At 41.1% G+C, this 19,180-nt stretch overlaps 1 protein-coding gene across 3 annotated transcripts in view; it reads right to left on the reverse strand.

Annotated features, from left to right (window-relative positions):
* GRIN2B (glutamate ionotropic receptor NMDA type subunit 2B) overlaps positions 1–19,180 on the reverse strand; it is a 421,004-nt gene that overhangs the window by 45,351 nt on the left and 356,473 nt on the right. For all 3 annotated transcript variants that reach the window (XM_032159685.2, XM_032159686.2, XM_032159687.2), the window contains 5 exons: positions 11,698–11,900; positions 10,742–10,913; positions 10,363–10,516; positions 6,994–7,119; positions 3,868–4,097 (listed from right to left, as the gene is read on the reverse strand). In XM_032159685.2, coding sequence (XP_032015576.1) covers positions 3,868–4,097; positions 6,994–7,119; positions 10,363–10,516; positions 10,742–10,913; positions 11,698–11,900 — 885 coding nt within the window. The remainder of the gene's footprint in view (positions 1–3,867; positions 4,098–6,993; positions 7,120–10,362; positions 10,517–10,741; positions 10,914–11,697; positions 11,901–19,180) is intronic.

Here is a 19,180-nt window from a genome sequence, read left to right on the forward strand (position 1 = left end):
TCTGTAAGAGTCAAAACAAGTTTAGGAACCCTTCTCCATTTTAAATGTTACTTCCTTGATAAAAATCTAATCACATTGGAAAATAATCTTCAAAATCACCTCATTTCTTTTCTCAACATTATTGTTTGAATGTCTTTATTCTTTTTCCAAATTCACAGAATACTCTTCCTCTCATGCATTACCATACCCTGTCCCAATAATTTTTTTCTTTAGGTGTTAGACTGTAAGTAAGTAAGTCTATAAGAATTTTAACATTTTAAGTATATTTTCAGGAAACTCTCTTTCTGATTTATATAACTGTCTCTGACACTGATATGCAGTCCTTAGTTACTTAAATGTTTTTTATAATTATGTAAATCATGTTGACAGATTCTGGTAGGGTGCTTACACTTTACTGTTTTGTCATCTACAAAGTTCTGAAATGTATCAGATAAACATTTACAAAGTAAACAGCTGTTAAGGGGCACTTGCTGACTTGTTGCTTTCTTTGCCTGTGATCCTGGGTCCGTTGTTTTTGCCAGGGGCTCTTAAGTAAATACAACCTCTCTTCCTCTCTCCCCACAGACTTTTTTTTTTTTTTGTCTTAATGATGACCAACTTATGGTCATTGACTTTGTGGAGTTCATGGTCAGACAGAGGAATAGGTGGTCAGGTATAGGCCTATAGATTATTGTAACAGAATGTGGAAGATAAAATAAAGATTTGAATAGTTGCCATAATAGAGCACAGAATGACTAATTTCCCAGATGAGCTAGGGGAAGCTCCACAAATAAAGGGATCTCTAATCTAGGTTTTGAAGTTTCAGTAGGAGTTTGATGAGTGAAAAAGTGCGGAAAAAAGCCTCCTAGGCAGATGCACAGATAGAGGTATGGCTGAAAAAGATGAAGTTGTGGATACCCAGGATATCAGATGCGGGAACCCAAGCACTGGCCAATGAGACTGCAGAGCTGGGGTCACAGTGGAAATTATTTGCAAAGGTCTTGAAAGTCTCTCTCTCTCTCTCTCTCTCTCTCTCACACACACACACACACACACACACACACACACACACACAACTGTCTTCATTCTATAAAACAAACTGATGGGCTCCAACTTTTAGAACATAATCAGCATGGTATGGAGGACAGACATGTGCATATCCTGTCTGCTTTAAGAAGCCTAGAAATGATACTTACTTCAAAATCATGGAAAAGAAAACTACCTTCCTCCATCTCAGTTATGCTTAGTTCAAACAGAAAAGCATTCAGTTGTTACTGCGTGGCCCATAAGGGTAAGAGAAACATAAGTGCATTATGCCAAATAATTCTCGAGACATTTGAAGGAAACATTTTGATACCCATGCAGATCCTCCACTTAACAGTCCAGACCCCCAAGAAGGTCTGTGACCTACCTCATCTCTGCCATATTGATGCACAGTGACATGATCTCACCATACAGTGCTATAAGCATGCATAGGACATGATACAGTACAGCCCTGCCATGTCATGCATGGTGACATGGCCCTGCTATACTCTGTGTGGGTACATAGTCTACTACATCTCTGCCACAGCCTCATGTGAAGAAATGGTCTGCCACACCTCTGACAAGTCTACACATGGGGCATGGCCCATCAAGTTTCTGCAACATCCATGTTTTAGGGTGGTGCCTTAGTGCATTTTGGGTTGCTATAGAGGAATACCTGAGACTAGGTAATTTATAAAGAAAAAGATTCAGTTGGCTCATAATTCTGATGTCTGGAAAACTTCAAGTTTGGGAATATGGTGACATCCTCAGGCTGCTTCCACTCATGGTGGAAGGGGCAAGGGAGCCAGTATGTGCGGAGATCATTTGGCAAGCGAGGAAGCAAGAGAGAGGGGAGGAGCCAGGTTCTTTTTAACAATCAGCTGTTGGGAGAATTCTCATGGGAACTAACAAAGCAAAAACTCACTCAGTCCCACCCTTCCCAAGGAAGGTACTCATCTGTTCATGAGAGATCCACCTCCATGACCCAAACACTGCCCATTAGGCCCCACTTTCAACACTGGGGATCAAATTTCAACATGAGATTTAAAGGGATCAGACATCCAAACAATAGGAGGTGGGCGTGGTCCACCTTGCCCTAAGCCACATCCAAGTATTGAGCCCAGAGGTTGTTCTCCGCCCCATTACTGTCCAGGTTACAGAAATAGTCACTAAAAGGTGATTGTGGTAGTGGCTGCAAATGGGGATGAAAGGAGGTGTCCGACTTAAATTTTAGTTAGGGTCGTGATGAAAGATGTTGATGAAGGGACAATGAGAGAGAGGTTTAAAAATGGATTAATAAATGGATGAATATATAAGTGTATCAGAAATCATGAGATGAGAGAAGTAAATAAAAGCTTCCAAATAAGAGAGAAAAAAATATGAGAGAGAATTTTTTTTTAAATAAGGAAGAAAAATAAAGCAAAAAAGAAGACAAATCAGAGAAACAGATAACACAAAGGGGTAAGCACAGTGGAGTATATATTTTCCATGGGCCATGATGCACCCATCTCCTCAATGTGGGTACCCAGCAGCGGCCCTCTAGTAACACCCCACACTGGCAGCCCTGTGTATATAGGCCACCCAACCACATCCAACAGGAGGTACCATGCACTCAAAAAAAAAAATATATATATATATATAAAATATATAATATATATATAAAATATATAAAATAAATATTTAAAATATATATAATAAATATATATTATATAATAAATATATATTATATATAATAAATATATACATTTTCTCAAGATACTATTTATCTTCTCCACATGCTTTTGAATGTTCTTGATAAGTAGAGATGTAGAAGGAAAAATGAGAATCTGAGCCCCTGAAGAGAATATCTCCTCCTTTTCATTCTTCTCAGACCATTTGCTTAAGTGTGTAGGGTTTTAGGTTGGGCAAATCTAACCCATGTGCAAAGTACTATTTGGTCTGAAGACACACCTGTCTATAGCTCATGGCTTCATCCTGGGGGGGCGGTGGGAGTGGGAGTGGAAAGATATCACGTTTTCTAAATCTTAAGGAAATAGAGTAGAAAATTTGTTGTAAGTGCAAGCCTCCAAAATTATTTTGGCCATAAGCTTTATGGGACACTCCATGAAAGTGGCTCCCATCCCTAGTCCTGGTTACACAGTTTCAGGAGACAGATCTCCCATGGAAAATGTGATGCTTCAGGCAGACTGGAGGGTCAGATGTATTTAGAATGGGTTTTGCACATCCTCATCCAGCAGTGATGGAAAACAGCAGACACTTTCCCTTCTCTCTCAACTGCATAGGCCCGCAGGAGGCCTGCAATTAGTAAGGGGGCAGCCCATTCATCAGCACCACACAGCGGCAATCATCCAAATCATCCAGTTAAACAGAAGTTACTTCTCTTCAAGACACAATGCTTCTTCCTGCTCAGCCCCAGAAACACATGAGTGTGCAACGGAGCAAACGGAAAGCCCACTGCCAAACACCACTGGGAAGAAAAGGAGGCCATCATGCGCCCATCTCCTCAGTGTGGGTACACAGCGGTGGTCCTCTAATAACATCCCACACTGACAGCCCTGTGCAGATAGGCCACCCAACCACATCCAACAGGAGGTACCATGCACTCAGAAAGCCGCCAACATACCAAGCCCCTTATTTGCAGCCTAGGGTGTACTAGTGACAACTTTTCACGAATCAGGAGGCCAGCACGAAGTCATATTATTTCAGTAGGGAAACTGACTTCTACTCCCATGTTCCGATACAAGGAAACATAAGAAAGAATGGTCAATTCCAAAAATTTAGAAGACAAGCAGGTACATGAGAACTTTGAGTATGGCTGAGAACAGGATTGAGGGAAAGATGGGAGATTTCAAATGAGTCTCTTACCTTTTTGTCGCTCAGGCCAGAAACCTGGTCCACATATTCCTCTTGGATCATGAAGGCAGCTAAGTTGGCAGTGTAGCTGGCCAGGAAGATGACAGCAAAGAAGGCCCACACTGACACCATGATCTTGGAGGTGGTCCCCTTTGGGTTCTGCACAGGTACGGAGTTGTTAAACACCAGACCCCAGAGCAACCAAATAGCTTTGCCGATGGTGAAAGAGGGGCCACCAGGCTCTGGCATGACAAAAAGACAAGGACGAAAGTTAAGCCATCATGGCTGGTTCTCTTGAAACCCACAAATACACAGGGCGAGTCCCTGCTCAGAGCAGGAAACCCTTCCACTAAAACCGAGCCCTTTTATAGACGGCTTTTAAATTTGAGAGTGTGTATCTCTCTTTTCCAGGGACTCTCAGGAGGTGCGGCAGAAGTTTCCTTAGGAGAAAAACCAGAAGCCTGGGGTGTGTGTGGGGTGGTCTTTCTCAAACTAACAGTCGTGACTCCCCTCTGGAGCAGCCATCAACCTGCCCCCATATACAAGACCCTCTCAAGATCACATCAAAACTGAATAACACAGGCCGACTATGTCACTATGGTCATACTTGTTCCTAAATTTTATATTTGTTCCTAAATTTTATATTTGTGTCTATCAAGAATGCATTCTAACTTCCAAAAACACCAGGAAGAATTGTGTAAGATTGTTTTCTACCATTCATAAGCCCTCTCCAAGTCTGTTTACACTGACACTAGATGGCTTGGAATGCACGTTTTCCTGATTTTTCTTTAGCTTCTAGCACTTAGCACTCAATGTTTCTAAGACTCAATGTTTCTGACCCCACTCCGATGCCAACACTTCCCAACTGGTTTCCTGCCATAGAAGCTTGTGTGTAAAAGAATATCAGGGGCTGGGCGTGGTGGCTGACACCTGTAATCCCAGCACTTTGGGAGGCCTAGGTGGGCGGATCACGAGGTCAGGAGATCGAGACCATCCTGGCTAACATGGTGAAACCCCGTCTCTACTAAAAATACAAAAAATTAGCCAGGTGTGGTGGCGGGAACCTGTAGTCCCAGCTACTCGGTAGGCTGAGGCAGGAGAATGGCATGAACCCAGGAGGCAGAGCTTGCAGTGAGCCGAGATCGTGCCACTGCACTCCAGCCTGGGCGACAGCGCGACTCTGTCTCAAAAAAAAAAAAAATAGAATATCAGGAAGGCCAAGGGGGAAGCCATAGAATCCTGGCCTGGCTACATGCATCTAAGGGGAGAAAGGAAGATGCCTTTGACTTTGATTTCCCCCCATCTAACCTTTGCACAGACAGTGCTTGGGCTTCTGCCCATATATGTATTGTGACCTCACTGCAATCTCTATTTGCTGATGGTAAAATCTTGCCTGTTGTCTGAATCTCCATGTAGCCTCTCCACTGCAGAAATGAACATCTGCCTGCACAGTTTTACAACATATTTGCACAGGTCTTATGATGTAATCTGTGATCCTGATAGCATCTGCTCAGCCAAATAAATCATCAGGGACAACTCATGTTGAACCTGATATCTAACTGTGCACACACATCTGTGCATGTGGACCTTATTTCATGCAACAGATGTGTAACCAAAAAGTTGTTTATAAATCAAAGTTTTATAAATTGTAAAATGCTCTAAGGAGACTTGATATTTAAAGTGGCCCCATGTTGAATTCCTCTGTGAAGACAAACATCCTTTGGTAAAGTGAGTAATTGTAAGCCCTCGCTCTGAGCTTTCTTTGCAAATCTGGATTTTCGGGTCCTGTTATTTTTTCAAGGGAAAGAGGCAAGGCACACTGACTTTAGCTCTTGACATTGCCGACCTAAGTATATACTCATGTGATTCCCAGATGTTCCACTTCTTACTGGTGCCACACAGGCTGGGATATAGGCCATGGCTTCTGGATGAACCACAGGTGGAAGGCCCCGATTGTATCATGCAGTGGAGACACCCCAACTCCCACCTCAGAATACACAAACCAAATTAAAAGATAGGTCTACACTTGAAAGTACTTCAGTAAAGTGGTGTTTCACAGCTTGGACTGTGAATCCAACAGAAGCATGAGGAAGATTTTATAAAATATTGCTGCCTGAAACCGTATACTTAGAGATTCTTATTAAATTGGTGTAGGGTGGGGCTGGTTATTTTAACATGCAACCAAGATAGAGAAACACTATTTTGAAACATACAGTGGCCTAAGGCCCACCCTAGACTTAGTGAATCAGAAAATGAGGTCCAAGCACCTGTGTCTTTTAGATGCCCCATAGATCATTCTTATGTGTAGCCAGGATTAAGAATCTTTCCTCTTGGAGGTATAATTCTAGGATAGAGCTCACATTCTGGGATGGAGAAGACTCAGAGAAGGCAGAATATTTCTTAATCCTGGGGTTCTCAGGAAGTTTTAGAGGAGTTATTTACAAAGATCCCATGGTCCCCTTTAGGAATCATGTGAACTTTTAAAAACTGTCATAAATGCCTCAAACACACAGGCAGCCCTCACATCTCTGGGTCTACCTACCCAGGAAATTGTACCATACCCAATAATAGCTATGAGTGAGAATTGGTCTTTCCCATTCATTTTATTTCCAACACCCAACTTTTATACTCTCTGGCAAGGGGGTTGAGCCAGGGGCATATGCTTTGGAGAGCTGGTACCTCAGTTGTGATCCTTTGGCATTGGGGAACTCAACCAGCCACAACCACCTGCATATACCCTGGGGCAATCCATTTCTTCTTGTTCTTAACATGTGTGTACAATCTGCCTTGTTAGTGACATCTGTTCCAACAGACTGCCCACAGCCTAAGGTTATCAAAATAGTTTCCTATGACATGTTTATGCTATACCCATATCTACCAACAGTTTTTCCTCTCCTTTACTTGGGAGTGAAACTAGGCTTGGGGCCAGGCATAAAGCAGACCTATAGATTCAAACTAACATCTTAACTGGGGTATTTCTAAAGAGACGCCAAGCTGGTGACTTAGAAATGTTCACCTGAGGGTTCCTTTTCAGAAATGGATATGCTAGGGAAAATGCAGATAACAAATGAGGGGTCCAGAGATTTGAAAATAAGGAGAAAAAAACTGGGGAAATGCAGCGGTTCCAGCCAGCCTTACCTCTGCCATCAGCGAGGCACCTGTTATAACCCACAGGGCTGAAGTACTCAAAGACAAAGACAGCCACGGCTGAGACGATGAGCAGCATCACAAACATCATCACCCATACGTCAGCGCTGAATGGCTCTGGGGAAGGGAAAAAAGCAGTGCTCAGGGTTAAAACAGAGAGCAAAAGAATTCGAATTAACTCACATATTCATTTCATATTTTAGGGGGTGGGGAAAAAACCACAATGTGTTGTCTGCCTTCAGGAAGCCAGGGCCTAGGTTAGATTGTACTGAACCACTTCCTTAAAGATCAAGGATTACCTTCCTTCAAATACATGAGAAGGACAGCTTCATGCCCGTGAGCCTTTTAGGTTGTAGAGGCAGTTTCTGCCATTATTGGACCAATATCTGGGTATTTCAGTAAATGGTGCAATTGGAAGAAGCACTAGCTATGAAGTGAGTGAGTTGTATTGGACTGACTCAATTTATGTTCTCATCTATATGGCCACATCATGTAATGGAGGCCTGGAAATGCCTTCTCCAATGCTTCTGAGCCTTGCAGATGCAGTCTTTCTCAACAGACCTACCTACTATTTTAGAGTTGAATTTGTTCAGGAATAATTATGTACAATAAATAACCAGCCCCTTTCCCCCTTGTATCATTTCTCTTAAACTTCCTAGCCTAGATTCACTTTTTCAACCTATTTCGATGTACTGTATGTTATCAGACATCATTAGGGTATGAGAATATAAGTCAATGTTAAAGAATCCTTCCACGTTAAATATTATTATCTGCAACAGTGGGAATTTAACAAGTGACAAGGGAACATGCCTAAGCTGTAATTCACAAACCAACTACAATCTATCCCCCATTACCAAGTGATGGGGTTGATGGGACAAGACTGGGCAAGGTAGCAAGAATGTTCCACACATGCTTTCTTTAATATCTTTAATCATGTGTGCTGAATCCTTTCCGAATGAGCTAAACATCTCTCTGGCATGGAGGTGTCCAGAAACTAGACACTATATTCCAGAAGCCATCTCTGTGAAGGCCTATAAAAAGGGACAATCACTATTCTGTCCCATGATACAATGCTCCCTCAATTGTGTCTCAAAATAGTTCTGGCCTTTTTAGCTGTCACAGCACATTGTAAACTCATAACTAAGTGAATTAACATGCTGTTTTCTCCATCTTCCAAATCATTAATAAAGATGAAGTTTAAAAAGGGGAAAAGTTGGCTGAAAATTAGAAAATATATTTCTTACTCTGAAACCTACTTTATTATTGAACTCCCAAAGGAATTGTAAAAGCCTGGTCACTTAATCAATTTTAAAAAGATCTTGATAAAGCCCCAGTGCTTAACACACCAACTGTGAAATGCAAAACCTTTCAATGGCAGCTAGAGATGCGAGTGTAAGAGGTACAATTCAAAGGCTCTCTCCAGAGGTGCGGAGAAAACCTCTGCACACTTGACTCTAATTGATTGCAATTCTACCCTGATTTCCCTTTTGTCTATGATTGGGGAATAACTGAGTAAAAGCACCACCTCTATGGTCTTTTCCTCCCATTAGGCCCAGGGAAACTTTCTATACACAAAATACATCGTCTGTTTTGGTCTTTACAATTTAGAAACTACTTTTACCACATACTATATATATAATCCTTCTAATGGCCCTTTCATTAGGGATTACCTTATCTATTTTATGGAGGAGTAAACTAGGACTGAGAGGTCAAGTTTCTTTCCAATTCATACTCAGAAAGTGTCAGGGTCAGTTTACAAACTGAGCCAAAAAGTCTGTGTTTTTTCATTGTATTACATTGCTCTTTGTCCCCCACGCTGGTTCCTGGGTTAGGGGCTGAACTCTGAAACGGCCTTATTTGTACTAGAACACAGGTTCTGAAGGCTACCATAGCTGGATTTTAATCCTAGAGCTGCCAGTTATCAGCTAAGAGACTGCTGGAAAATGGCTTAATATGTCTAAGATTCAGTTTCCTAAGCTATAAAATGGGTATAGTAACATTTTATGAGTTAATATAACCAAAGGATGTACCATGATCCCTGGCACAGTATACAGTAGGTGCTCAATAAATGTTGGCTTCTCTTATCCCTATAATTAACCGCTCCTCCGAACACAGACGCAAACACACCCTGCCTGACATTTCTATGCTATTCCAGGGATATATTAATGTACCACTGGCTCTGCCAGTTCAGAAGTTAAGGTAGTGCTGTACTGACAAGGTTAGAATTAGAATGTGGTTTTGTTTATATCTCTTAATGTTCCAATTATCTTTGCACAGGAAAAAAGCAAATAAAATATGTACAGCAGCTATGAGAATTACTGCATACAGTGTGTACTATCTAATCACATTTCACATAAAATTGGCAAGGCTGGAATTTGCTTCACTGTGAGTAAGAAGATTAGCTAGGAAATTTGAGTAATTTATAGAAAAATTCTATGGCGCCTATAACCCCACTTCGCAATGCATTAATTGAACGAATTCCCTATGGTTAGAGCTTAAAGAAATGTTAGTCACTGTCTACTGCAACAGCCCCATTTAAAAAATGTTGATGTCCCTTAGAGAGATGGTGACTCGTTCAGGGGCTTACAGCTTGTTTATGCTAAACCCAGTCTCCTTTCTCCTAGCCCAGTGTTCTATTTTCAAGGTGATATTTTATTTTCCAACCCCTCATTCCACGGCCCCTGCAAAAAATATGCGGTATGAGCTCACAAAAGACCTCATCGAATTGAAATCTTGGCCTCATCTCACCCAGTCTTATATCACATCTGAGATTTTTGACATTTAAGTGATGCCGAAGAGAATGGTATGGGGAGGGGTGCGGTGGGGTGGGAGGAAGAATCAGATCAGCTCTATCTGGCAAAGCCTCAGAAAATTTGTGTGGAAACAAAAATCCTTTTTTGGTAGCACTGAGCGCAATTCTTGCAGATAATTAAAAATAAATAGATATTTCAATGATATCCAGAATTAGAAATTATTATGGCAGGAAGCAGCCTCAGAGATCAGCCTGGTTGAAATGACTTCTCCTGTGGATGAGGAAACTGAGTCACCAGATAGAGCAAATTTGCTCAAGGTCACATGCTGACTAAATGGCAGGAATGGGACTACAGTAGGCCCTCTGAGGACCAGCCTAGTACTACTTTCTTAGACAACATTAAGCTTTCCTATTTTTCTGGGTGTTCATCAGTTTCATGTTTGAGAGCAATTAATTTTGAAGTCCCTAAGTGAAGTCCCTTGCTGAGTTGAGCTCCTGGCAAACCACCTCCGAGCTGGAAGAGCCAGGCCATGTGCTCCTTCTTTATTCCTTATTTCACTTCCCCATCTATATGTCCATTTCCTTCCACCAGCAAACCCATCATTTACCTAAGAAGGCAGAAGGTGAGACAGTCCCATTGCTGCGTGACACCATGACACTGATGCCTGTCTCTATGAAGGGCACAGAGAAGTCGACCACCTCCGATCGTTCCTCATTGATGGTGAGTGAGCCCACTGCCATGTAGGCCCTCTTCATGACCACCTAAAAGAAAGGCGCAATGCTCCAATTAAAACATTCAGGAGGACAAGGGACCACCATGAGGAAAATACAGCCTAGCAGTGGTTTTCTTTGTATCGTGGCAATAATACATCTTATTTGCCATTTTATATTTTCTGAAACGCATAAAGTGAGCATGTTTTAAACATATATTTAAAAGAAGGAAAATAAATGAAAATGGAAATGGAAACAGCCCTTGTGGACACTCACCTCTCCAATCATACCATTCCAGGTTCCATTGATTTTCTTCCCATGCTTGCCATTGGTAACCAGGTAAAGGTCATAGGTGAACTTCACAGATTTAGAAATTTTCTTAAGGATGTCGATACAGAACCCCTTGCAGCATTTTTTGATGTAACCTGGCTCCTCGTCTGTTTTATTCCTAGCCAATTAAAGAAACAAAAACAAACAAACAAAAAAGGCTTTGTACAAAAAGCCAACATTTATTACCCTTTGCCATTAAAAAACTCCAATCCCAAAGCAGGCCCCCTTCACAGCTCAGCACAATTTATACTAGACTCGAGTGAAGAAATAGACAACAGACCTGCAATATTCTCATTATCTCATCGCATTGAGATATGTTTCCTCTTAATTTTAATTCTCCTTTGAAGTACAAAATACATAAGAAAAGGGTGCATATTTGAAGGCTTCAGTTCAATGAATTTTCAGACTGAACTCTCATTAATCGGCACCTGGATCCAGATACAGAAGAGTTACCAGCACCCGAGAGGCCTCTTGTTTCCCACTCTAGGCACTTCACACCAAGGAGAACCATTATCCTGACTTTTAAAAGCATAGATTAGTTTTATATTTTTCAGAAAATGGTTCTAAATCTCAAGATTTTGGGACATGCTGGCCCAAGAAAACATATTTGAACACCAGAAGTAAACTTAAATCTTCATAAACTTGAGGTCCTGATCATTGAGGCCAAGCAAGACCAAAGAAACTTTAGCATAGGAAGTTAGCCATCATTTTCCCAGGTCATCATCTGGACAGAATGAGACATCAGACCAGAGGGCTGCCAGTAATCCCACAGCTCAAAAGCAACCAGAAATCAGACACAGTGCCCAATTCTCATGCCTCAGGTCTCAGGCCAGCCAAGTGCTAACAGGTGCATCAAAGCTGACTCTCCCATGCCACCCAAAGTCGTTGAGAGGATGCCATACTCAGTGACTATGCGTTTTTGGCAGGGGACTGTGTTCCTCATGCAGGTTCCACTCAGAGGGTCCACACTTTCCACAATGACAAATGGTGCCTCCTCCAGGGTCACAATGCTCAGATGGTCATCCTCCTGCTCTTCAGTCTCTGGACACATTCGGGGCCACACATAGTACTTCATCTGCAGGGACTTGTCTTTCCACTTCCCCACCTGCACAAGGACGAACACAAGAATCAGAAACCACTGGCCACAACATAACAGCCTGTCCCAGTATGGTCTGAATAATCCCAGAAGCAGTTGAACAAAAGCCAACAAGTGCCAACATTGTACATACTAGAGATAGGAATACTTTTTAAATAATAGGCCCCAAATGAGACAACTGTGTCCAAATGTAAGAAAGGCAATACATTCATTTATCACTCACTTACCAAACATTAAATGAGAACCTACTATGTGCTGGCACCCTGCAAGACCCATGGCTCAAAGAGGCATCATTCTGTCCTTCATGAAGCTCACAGTGAGTGGAGTCAGATATGTAAACAAATATCTTGCAGCACTGTGTAGTAAGTGCTGTGAGGATGCTGCAGTTCCCTGCATTATGTGTGGCTGCCAGTTTTTTCTATTTAACTGTAACAAGGAGCATGATGGTGAGAGCAGCAGATAGCTTTGTAAAGGTCAACAGAACAATGGGAGCAAATGAGCCAAAAGGATGTGTTTTGGCTGTAGAAGAGATCCAGTGGGGACAGCTAGGTAGATCTGAATTGGAATAAAATTACAAATTGGGATTAAAGAATACTAACAAACACTGTTTGGGAAGGGAGCACAGTTACGCTGGGGATGAACATGGGTCAATGCAGATGTGCACCTCCTGGGCTGGGTGGAAGCCCTGGGATGAATCAGATATGTCTCTCTGTGAGCCACCACCTATGGCTACACAGGCTAAGTGCCCCAACACCAGGGAGCACCATCCACATGGGCTCCAATGTGAAAGACCAGTGCCCCTGAATCATGAACATGGCGGCCTGCTGGCAACCATCCTGAGAAATGTATGGGTTCCATTATTTTTCAGAAGAGCCACTCATTCCTGTTTACAAGGGAATCGACATAGCTTTGTTGGGGGGTTCTTATTCTCTCTGTCTCATTGAGTTTAACGGAGAAAGAGGGAACACTTGTTTATTTTCTATAACTGAGCATCTTCAATTATCTTAAGGAATTATGGATTGCAAGCACCTGCATTTTCTCAATCTATGATTTCCTCCATGCAGCAATGCAAATTAGTAGAACAGGTGAGGCACTAGGAACTACAGCACTACTTAATTTATTAACTACAGAAATCAATAAGAAGCAACAAGTTGGTAGGACTTCATAAATTTTCAAGCAAATCGGCTTGGATTTCCATATTAATGCAAAACTCAGACTCCCTCCTTCCTGGTTTCTTTGTCCAGTAGCCTGCATAGCCACTGCCCTTGTGTTACTGCATCGTTATAATGCAGGCAGTGGCTTGGTGGCGTGGGCTATCATCTTATCTGGTACCTACACAGTCCTTGTTTGGCTGATGCTGGTTGGTTTTCTTTCAAGGGTATAAATGATGTTTTGCTTCTTTGTTCAGAATCATGCACTGAACCAAATGTTTGCTTTCCTTCATGTGTATAGACTTATCTGAACTGTTGATCCTGATTTTAGTACAAGTCTGTTTTTTCTCATATTGCTAAGACTACTTATTTCTAAAACAGAAATTTCCAAATGGCTCTCCAGCCAGTGGAGATACTAATGTCCTCTGCCAGTTGGGGCAGGTAGGAATTGGGAGAGGAGAGACTCAGTCCTGGGGGCCCAGGACATTGGTCACCCCCTCCCCAAATAGGCCTATTTACCCTAGTGGCCAAACTGGTTTTATATTCTGCACCTTCAATAATGTGTAAAAGGTCAAGAAGCCCTAAAGTACTTATTTATTTATTTATTTATTTATTTCCTATCACCTTCTCTCAACATATAATCCTGATTCAAAAATTTCAACGATCTCTCAACTGTCCTCAGAATTGTGCCCAAATTTCTCACCTAGATAGTCAAAGTCTGTACGTTGAGTCTAGCCTACCTTGATACAGTTAATTTCACTATTTTACATCATGAATCCTTAGTTCAACTTGGAAAAGGAAGTTGTTGGTATTAAGGGCTAACATGGATTAATTAGGAACACTTTGCAACAAACTAGCTGCATTTTCTTTTCTAATAGACTTACTATATCTGCGGGAAAAAATGCTACAGACATAATATTTTGCCAGAGTTTCTCAGATACTATTGTGAACAATATGGATATTGCACACTTTGATAGATTTGAAATGAGTTTAAAATCTGTACCCAAAAAGGAAAAAAAGAGATTGTTTAATGAATGACTGCCAACATAGAAAAAAGTCACTGGTGTCATATCAGGGGACTCTGTTCTTAGAAGCGGCCTGAATAGTCTTTTAGAAAACAAAATAGAAGTTATGCTTACAAAATTGCAGACAACAGAAAACTAGATAGGAGGAAAGATAATCAAGTTTGGAGGAGATATGAACTAGTTGGAATGATGGACTGAACCAAATTGAATGAAATGTAACAGTATTTGTACCCAAAATCTAGCATTTTGATGTTTTAAAAAGCAATTGCACAGTATCGAAAATGAGATATTTCAATCAGCAGTCTACAAAAGCTATTGCAATAACAATGGTATATTTATAGACATACATCATCTAGCATATGGGGTGAAGGGAAGGTACAAATGATCCTACCCTGCTCTGTGTTCATCATACCACAGCTGGAAAACTGGGTTCTGATCCTATGATTCTATAATCTACTGATTTTTATTACATATATCATTCTCATTTCCCCAGCAATAGTTTGTTCATGCAGTTCCCTCTATCACACCCTTTCCCAACTTCCTACCAAGTTAGCTAGGTCACATCCTTACTTCAAGTCCATTCATTTCAACCACCAACAACTGCACACCGATTCTGTGCCAGGCACTGGGCTATGTGCTAGAGGTAACAATACCAGGTAGCGTTTATTGAGGGCATAGATGTGCTAGGCACTGACCATATCTAGTAATCTCATTATATCACAGTGAGCCTGTGAGATTGAGACTCACATTTAATGTTTCATTTTACAGATGGCTACAGAGGGGTTTGATGACTTGCCCAAGGTCCCATGGCAAGTGACTTGAAGCTGAGCAGTCTGACTCCAGAGCTTGGGCTCCTACCCACCACACTGCACTGCTTCTCTGACAATGAAGGAGTAAGACATGTTCCTTTTCCTCCAAGGAAGTCTAGAGGGAAAAGACACTATCTATCAACAATAATAGGCTTTGGTAATTACTCTTAATATCCACTATCCATTGACAAGTTAGGCTTTGGTAATTACTGTAATAAAAGATATAAATAAAATACTCCGGCATTCAGAGTAGAAGTGATGATTTCTAAAAGAATCAGAAGAAATCTCACAGAGACCCTCATTTTGAGCTGGGGCTTGAAATGTAAATGATAGCTGAGGAGGTAAGAGTTATTTATCTGCCAAGGCAAGAGCAAGAGTGAAGGAGCAGAGTGGTGCAGAGGCTAAATGAAAATGGATTATTTTTCACCGCTGTAAGGTCTGAGGCATGGGGAGCAATTGTCTAGCACAGTTCTCTTCCTTACAGGCCTGCTCACTGTAGCTGGATGATCTCTGCCACTCTCGAGAGCTGACTGGATTGTGCTCATCTCTTCTCAACTCCTTGTTCAAGGGTGTCATGCTGGTAGCTTGAAACTGGCATGGGCACCATGAAGTTGGCAAACACTATCAATCAGGGTCCCTCTGTCCAGCCCTGGCCCCTGTTGTTAAACATCCACCAGCTCATCACTGCCCAGAACCCAATCATTCATCATTTCATGCTATCTACTACCTTCTTTAATGATTTTTTTTAAGTGTTTCAGGTGACTTGTCTTAATTAAATTAATTGTAAACATGTCTCTGAGTATTTCTGAGGCTGTAAACATTTCTAAAACACTGTGAGCCTCAGTTTCTGCATCTGTAAAAATAGGTGTGTGGCATTCTGAGGTGCCTTCCACATAATTTCATGGTCATAATTTCTTTAGGCCAGGGGCTGTCTACGTCCTACAAATTAAAGCCCAATGAAGAGGTGCTTTTAGAGGTTACTTTTTGAAGGGATGGCAGTATCTGATTTGTTTCTACAAAATATGAGCTCGCCTTAAAGTCATTTTTTTTTGTTTGTTTCTTCAAGGAAACAAGAAAAAAATGAGAAGGAAAGTTAAATTCCTTGAGTACTGAAAGGTGAAGCTTTTTGAAAAACAAAATCTATGAATATCAGATTCCCAATTCCAACAAACAGGGTTCATGTTAAAGAACACGTGTAGCTAGTCACTGCCAATTCTTTATGGAGCAAGGCAGTTACAAATGAGTAAACAACTAACATTAACAAAAAAGGAAAAAAATTATGTAGAAGAACAAGGTGTATTTCAAGCAATCCTTCTCTCAAGGGGGAGAAAGTATGGTGAAAAATATAAATGGAAAAGTTTGAAAGAGCAATGAAAAATAGCAACTAGAGAAAGAGAAGCCAGAGACACCAAGCAAACATCTTGAAAGTGCATCTAGGATGTCCGAAGTGGTGTGAGTCTACAATCCTGGAAGTGCAGACAGCGGTAGAACATGAGGCTAACAGGAGATACTTCAGAGACAATGTAGCGAGAAGAACTGAATAAAGAATTTATGCTTGAGATTAAAATACGATCAGGAAGATAAAAAACCTTAAGAAATAATGAAGAAAATGACTGTAAAGCACTCAGAATTCCTTTGAGGGAACTAAACAAACATTATTACCACAAGCACATTTCACAACATCTGTCTACAAAAAATTCAGTTATCTGCCATTCTAACATTAAAAAGATCTCTTGAGGACCAAAATCATCTTTCTCAAGAGAAAAAAAAATATTTGCCTAGTTTTTGTTTTTTTTTTTTCCCAGAAAAACAGTGGTGTTTTAGAGTTTCTGGTTTGGTTCTCTTGGTACAGGCTGAACACCTGAATAGATGGGAATTTCTCCTCAGAAGGAAATCTACCTTACAAACCTGTGGTACCTTCAAGTGGACTTGGCTCATAAGGCTTCCCTTAGGAAAATTCTAGGGAACTAATCTGTAATGCTTTTAGACTTCAAAGTCTTCCTTCTGCTAACAGATTCCTCCATTACTGCCAGTGAAATTGGCACCAGTTAGCACCCTGACAAGGCCACACATTAAAAAAGACCACAGAGACTGTTTTCCTCTCTGAAAGCCCCCGCGTTTGTCCCTCCACCATGAACAGTTGATGTGAGCAGAAGGGCGAATGTGTCATTGTGAAGAAGGGAGAGGGGACCAGGGCAGGGTATTGAGGCTGCTGCAGTCCTTGCACAGATTAGCAAAGGACATCGGTCTCCTCGGGCTGCCTCTCTTATCTGCATAGAAAGTCATTTTTTAAGATTCTGGAACAAAAACACTTATTAGAGCCTCTTTAGGCGTCAAAGGTTATTTTTCAAAAATCAAAGCGTTTTTGTTTTTTGCTTGAGATGACATCTGGATGTAACATGAAACACTTGCTGCTTATTTTAAGCCTTCATCTGACTTTTAAAATGTGAAACTTAAAGCTACATGCTATTTCCCTGAGCAAGCTAAAGGAAGAGGCAGAGTCTCTGCAAGGCAGCCCAAATTCTGCATCCCATTCTGTCCTGCAGCCCGGGGGCAGGCCTCAGACTCCAAATAGAGCAGAAATCCGAGGACAGGAGGACACCCTCACTTCCCCACCCCCAAAGCTATACATCTTAACTCTGAGGATTTTTAATGTTTGAGTATATGATAATACTTCATTTTGCTCAATCTTTGTTTTTCTCTATTTACCTATCTTTAGTTTGTTTTCTGCTACTATAAAAAAAAAACAAAAAACCACAGACTGGGTAATATATTTTTTAAAAAAAAATGTATCCCTCACACTTCTAGAGGCTGGGAAGTCCAATATAAAGGTGCTGGCATCTGGCAAGGGCATTCTTGCTGCATCATCCCATGCAGAAGGCAGAAGGGCAAGAGAATATGTGTGAGAGAGCGAGCAGGAGAGGGCCAAGCTCACTTTTATAACAAATTCACTCTCTCGATAACCAACCCACTACTGTGATAATATCATTCATTCATTCACAAGGGCAGAGCCTCAGGACCTAATTGCCTCTAAAAGGCCCCACCTCTCAACAACGTTGCATTGAGGATTAAGTTTCCAACACATGAACTTTGGGAGACACATTCAAACTACAGCACTACCACTCCCCCTCGTTTCTTTGTAACCAAGTGAACATTCTAACACTGTATGGCCCTGCATTATCTGTATCCATTCAAAATACATCTACCTATATACAAAGAAGGGGATTTGTGTGACTTGGTATGTATATGTGTGTTTCCTAAATCAAATCATAACACACACATTTCTCTGCCACTTACTTTTCCCACTTCAGTATGGAATTTCTTCCAACAGTAAATCTAACTCCTTTTAAGAACTGAATAGTAGTCTATAATAATGAATGTGCCTTGATTTATTCAAGCATAGCCCTATTGATAAATATTTATGATACTTCCAAAAAATTAACCAGAAGACATAATACATATCTTGGTATTTCTAAGGCATCAATTCCCAGTAATGAAAAAGCAGAACAAAAGGATATGTATGTTTTTAAATGTTCTCAATGGTGCCAGAATACAACAGTTTGCCACAATTGAAATTCCTATCAGCAAAGCACAAGAGTGCATCCTGCTGACACTCTCACCACCAGCACTAAGTTTTTATCACTACTAAATGCTTGCCAGTCCGAGGAATGAAAAACAATATCTTCCTGCTCTAATTTTCATCTCCTTGCCTCACAGTGAGCGCAAGCACCTTTCCACATCTCTTAGCCATTTAAATTTTCCTCTTTTACCCTCTGGTCACACCTTTTATCCATTTTCTATTGAGTTATTTGTCTTTCTTATCTATTCATAGAGAAGAGCTCCTGGTGTAGTATGATAGTAACCCTTCATCTGTGAGGTATGCTTGAAATATTGTTCCCACCCTGAGATTTGTCTTCTGACTGGTCTTTTTTCTGTGCACAAAATTTTACTGTTTTTCTTTTGCAGTAAAACATAATATGTCTTTTTAAATGGAGGGTTTGGTTTCCTATCTGACTTGTAAAACAATCTACCCCACTCCCAAAGTGTTCTTCTTTGGTCTTAGTATACTTTTGCATGTAGCTTTTCCTATACATGTGACAGAGATGCCGTTTTGCTTTCTGTTGTTGCACGTGGCCTTCCCCTGCCTGCAGGTCTGTCCCCTTTCCATGTTTCAGGAATGTTCTGCATTCTCCTTGGCCCTTCTCAGACCTCTCCTCTGCCATGATACTGTCCCTGATCACCCCAGCCCAGAGAAAGAGCTTTCTTATTTGATCTCCTGTAATAATTTTGTGGGTCAACCTCTC

Source organism: Hylobates moloch, unplaced genomic scaffold (assembly GCF_009828535.3).
Source record: "Hylobates moloch isolate HMO894 unplaced genomic scaffold, HMol_V3 SCAFFOLD_8, whole genome shotgun sequence".
Classification (NCBI taxonomy): Eukaryota; Metazoa; Chordata; class Mammalia; order Primates; family Hylobatidae; genus Hylobates; species Hylobates moloch.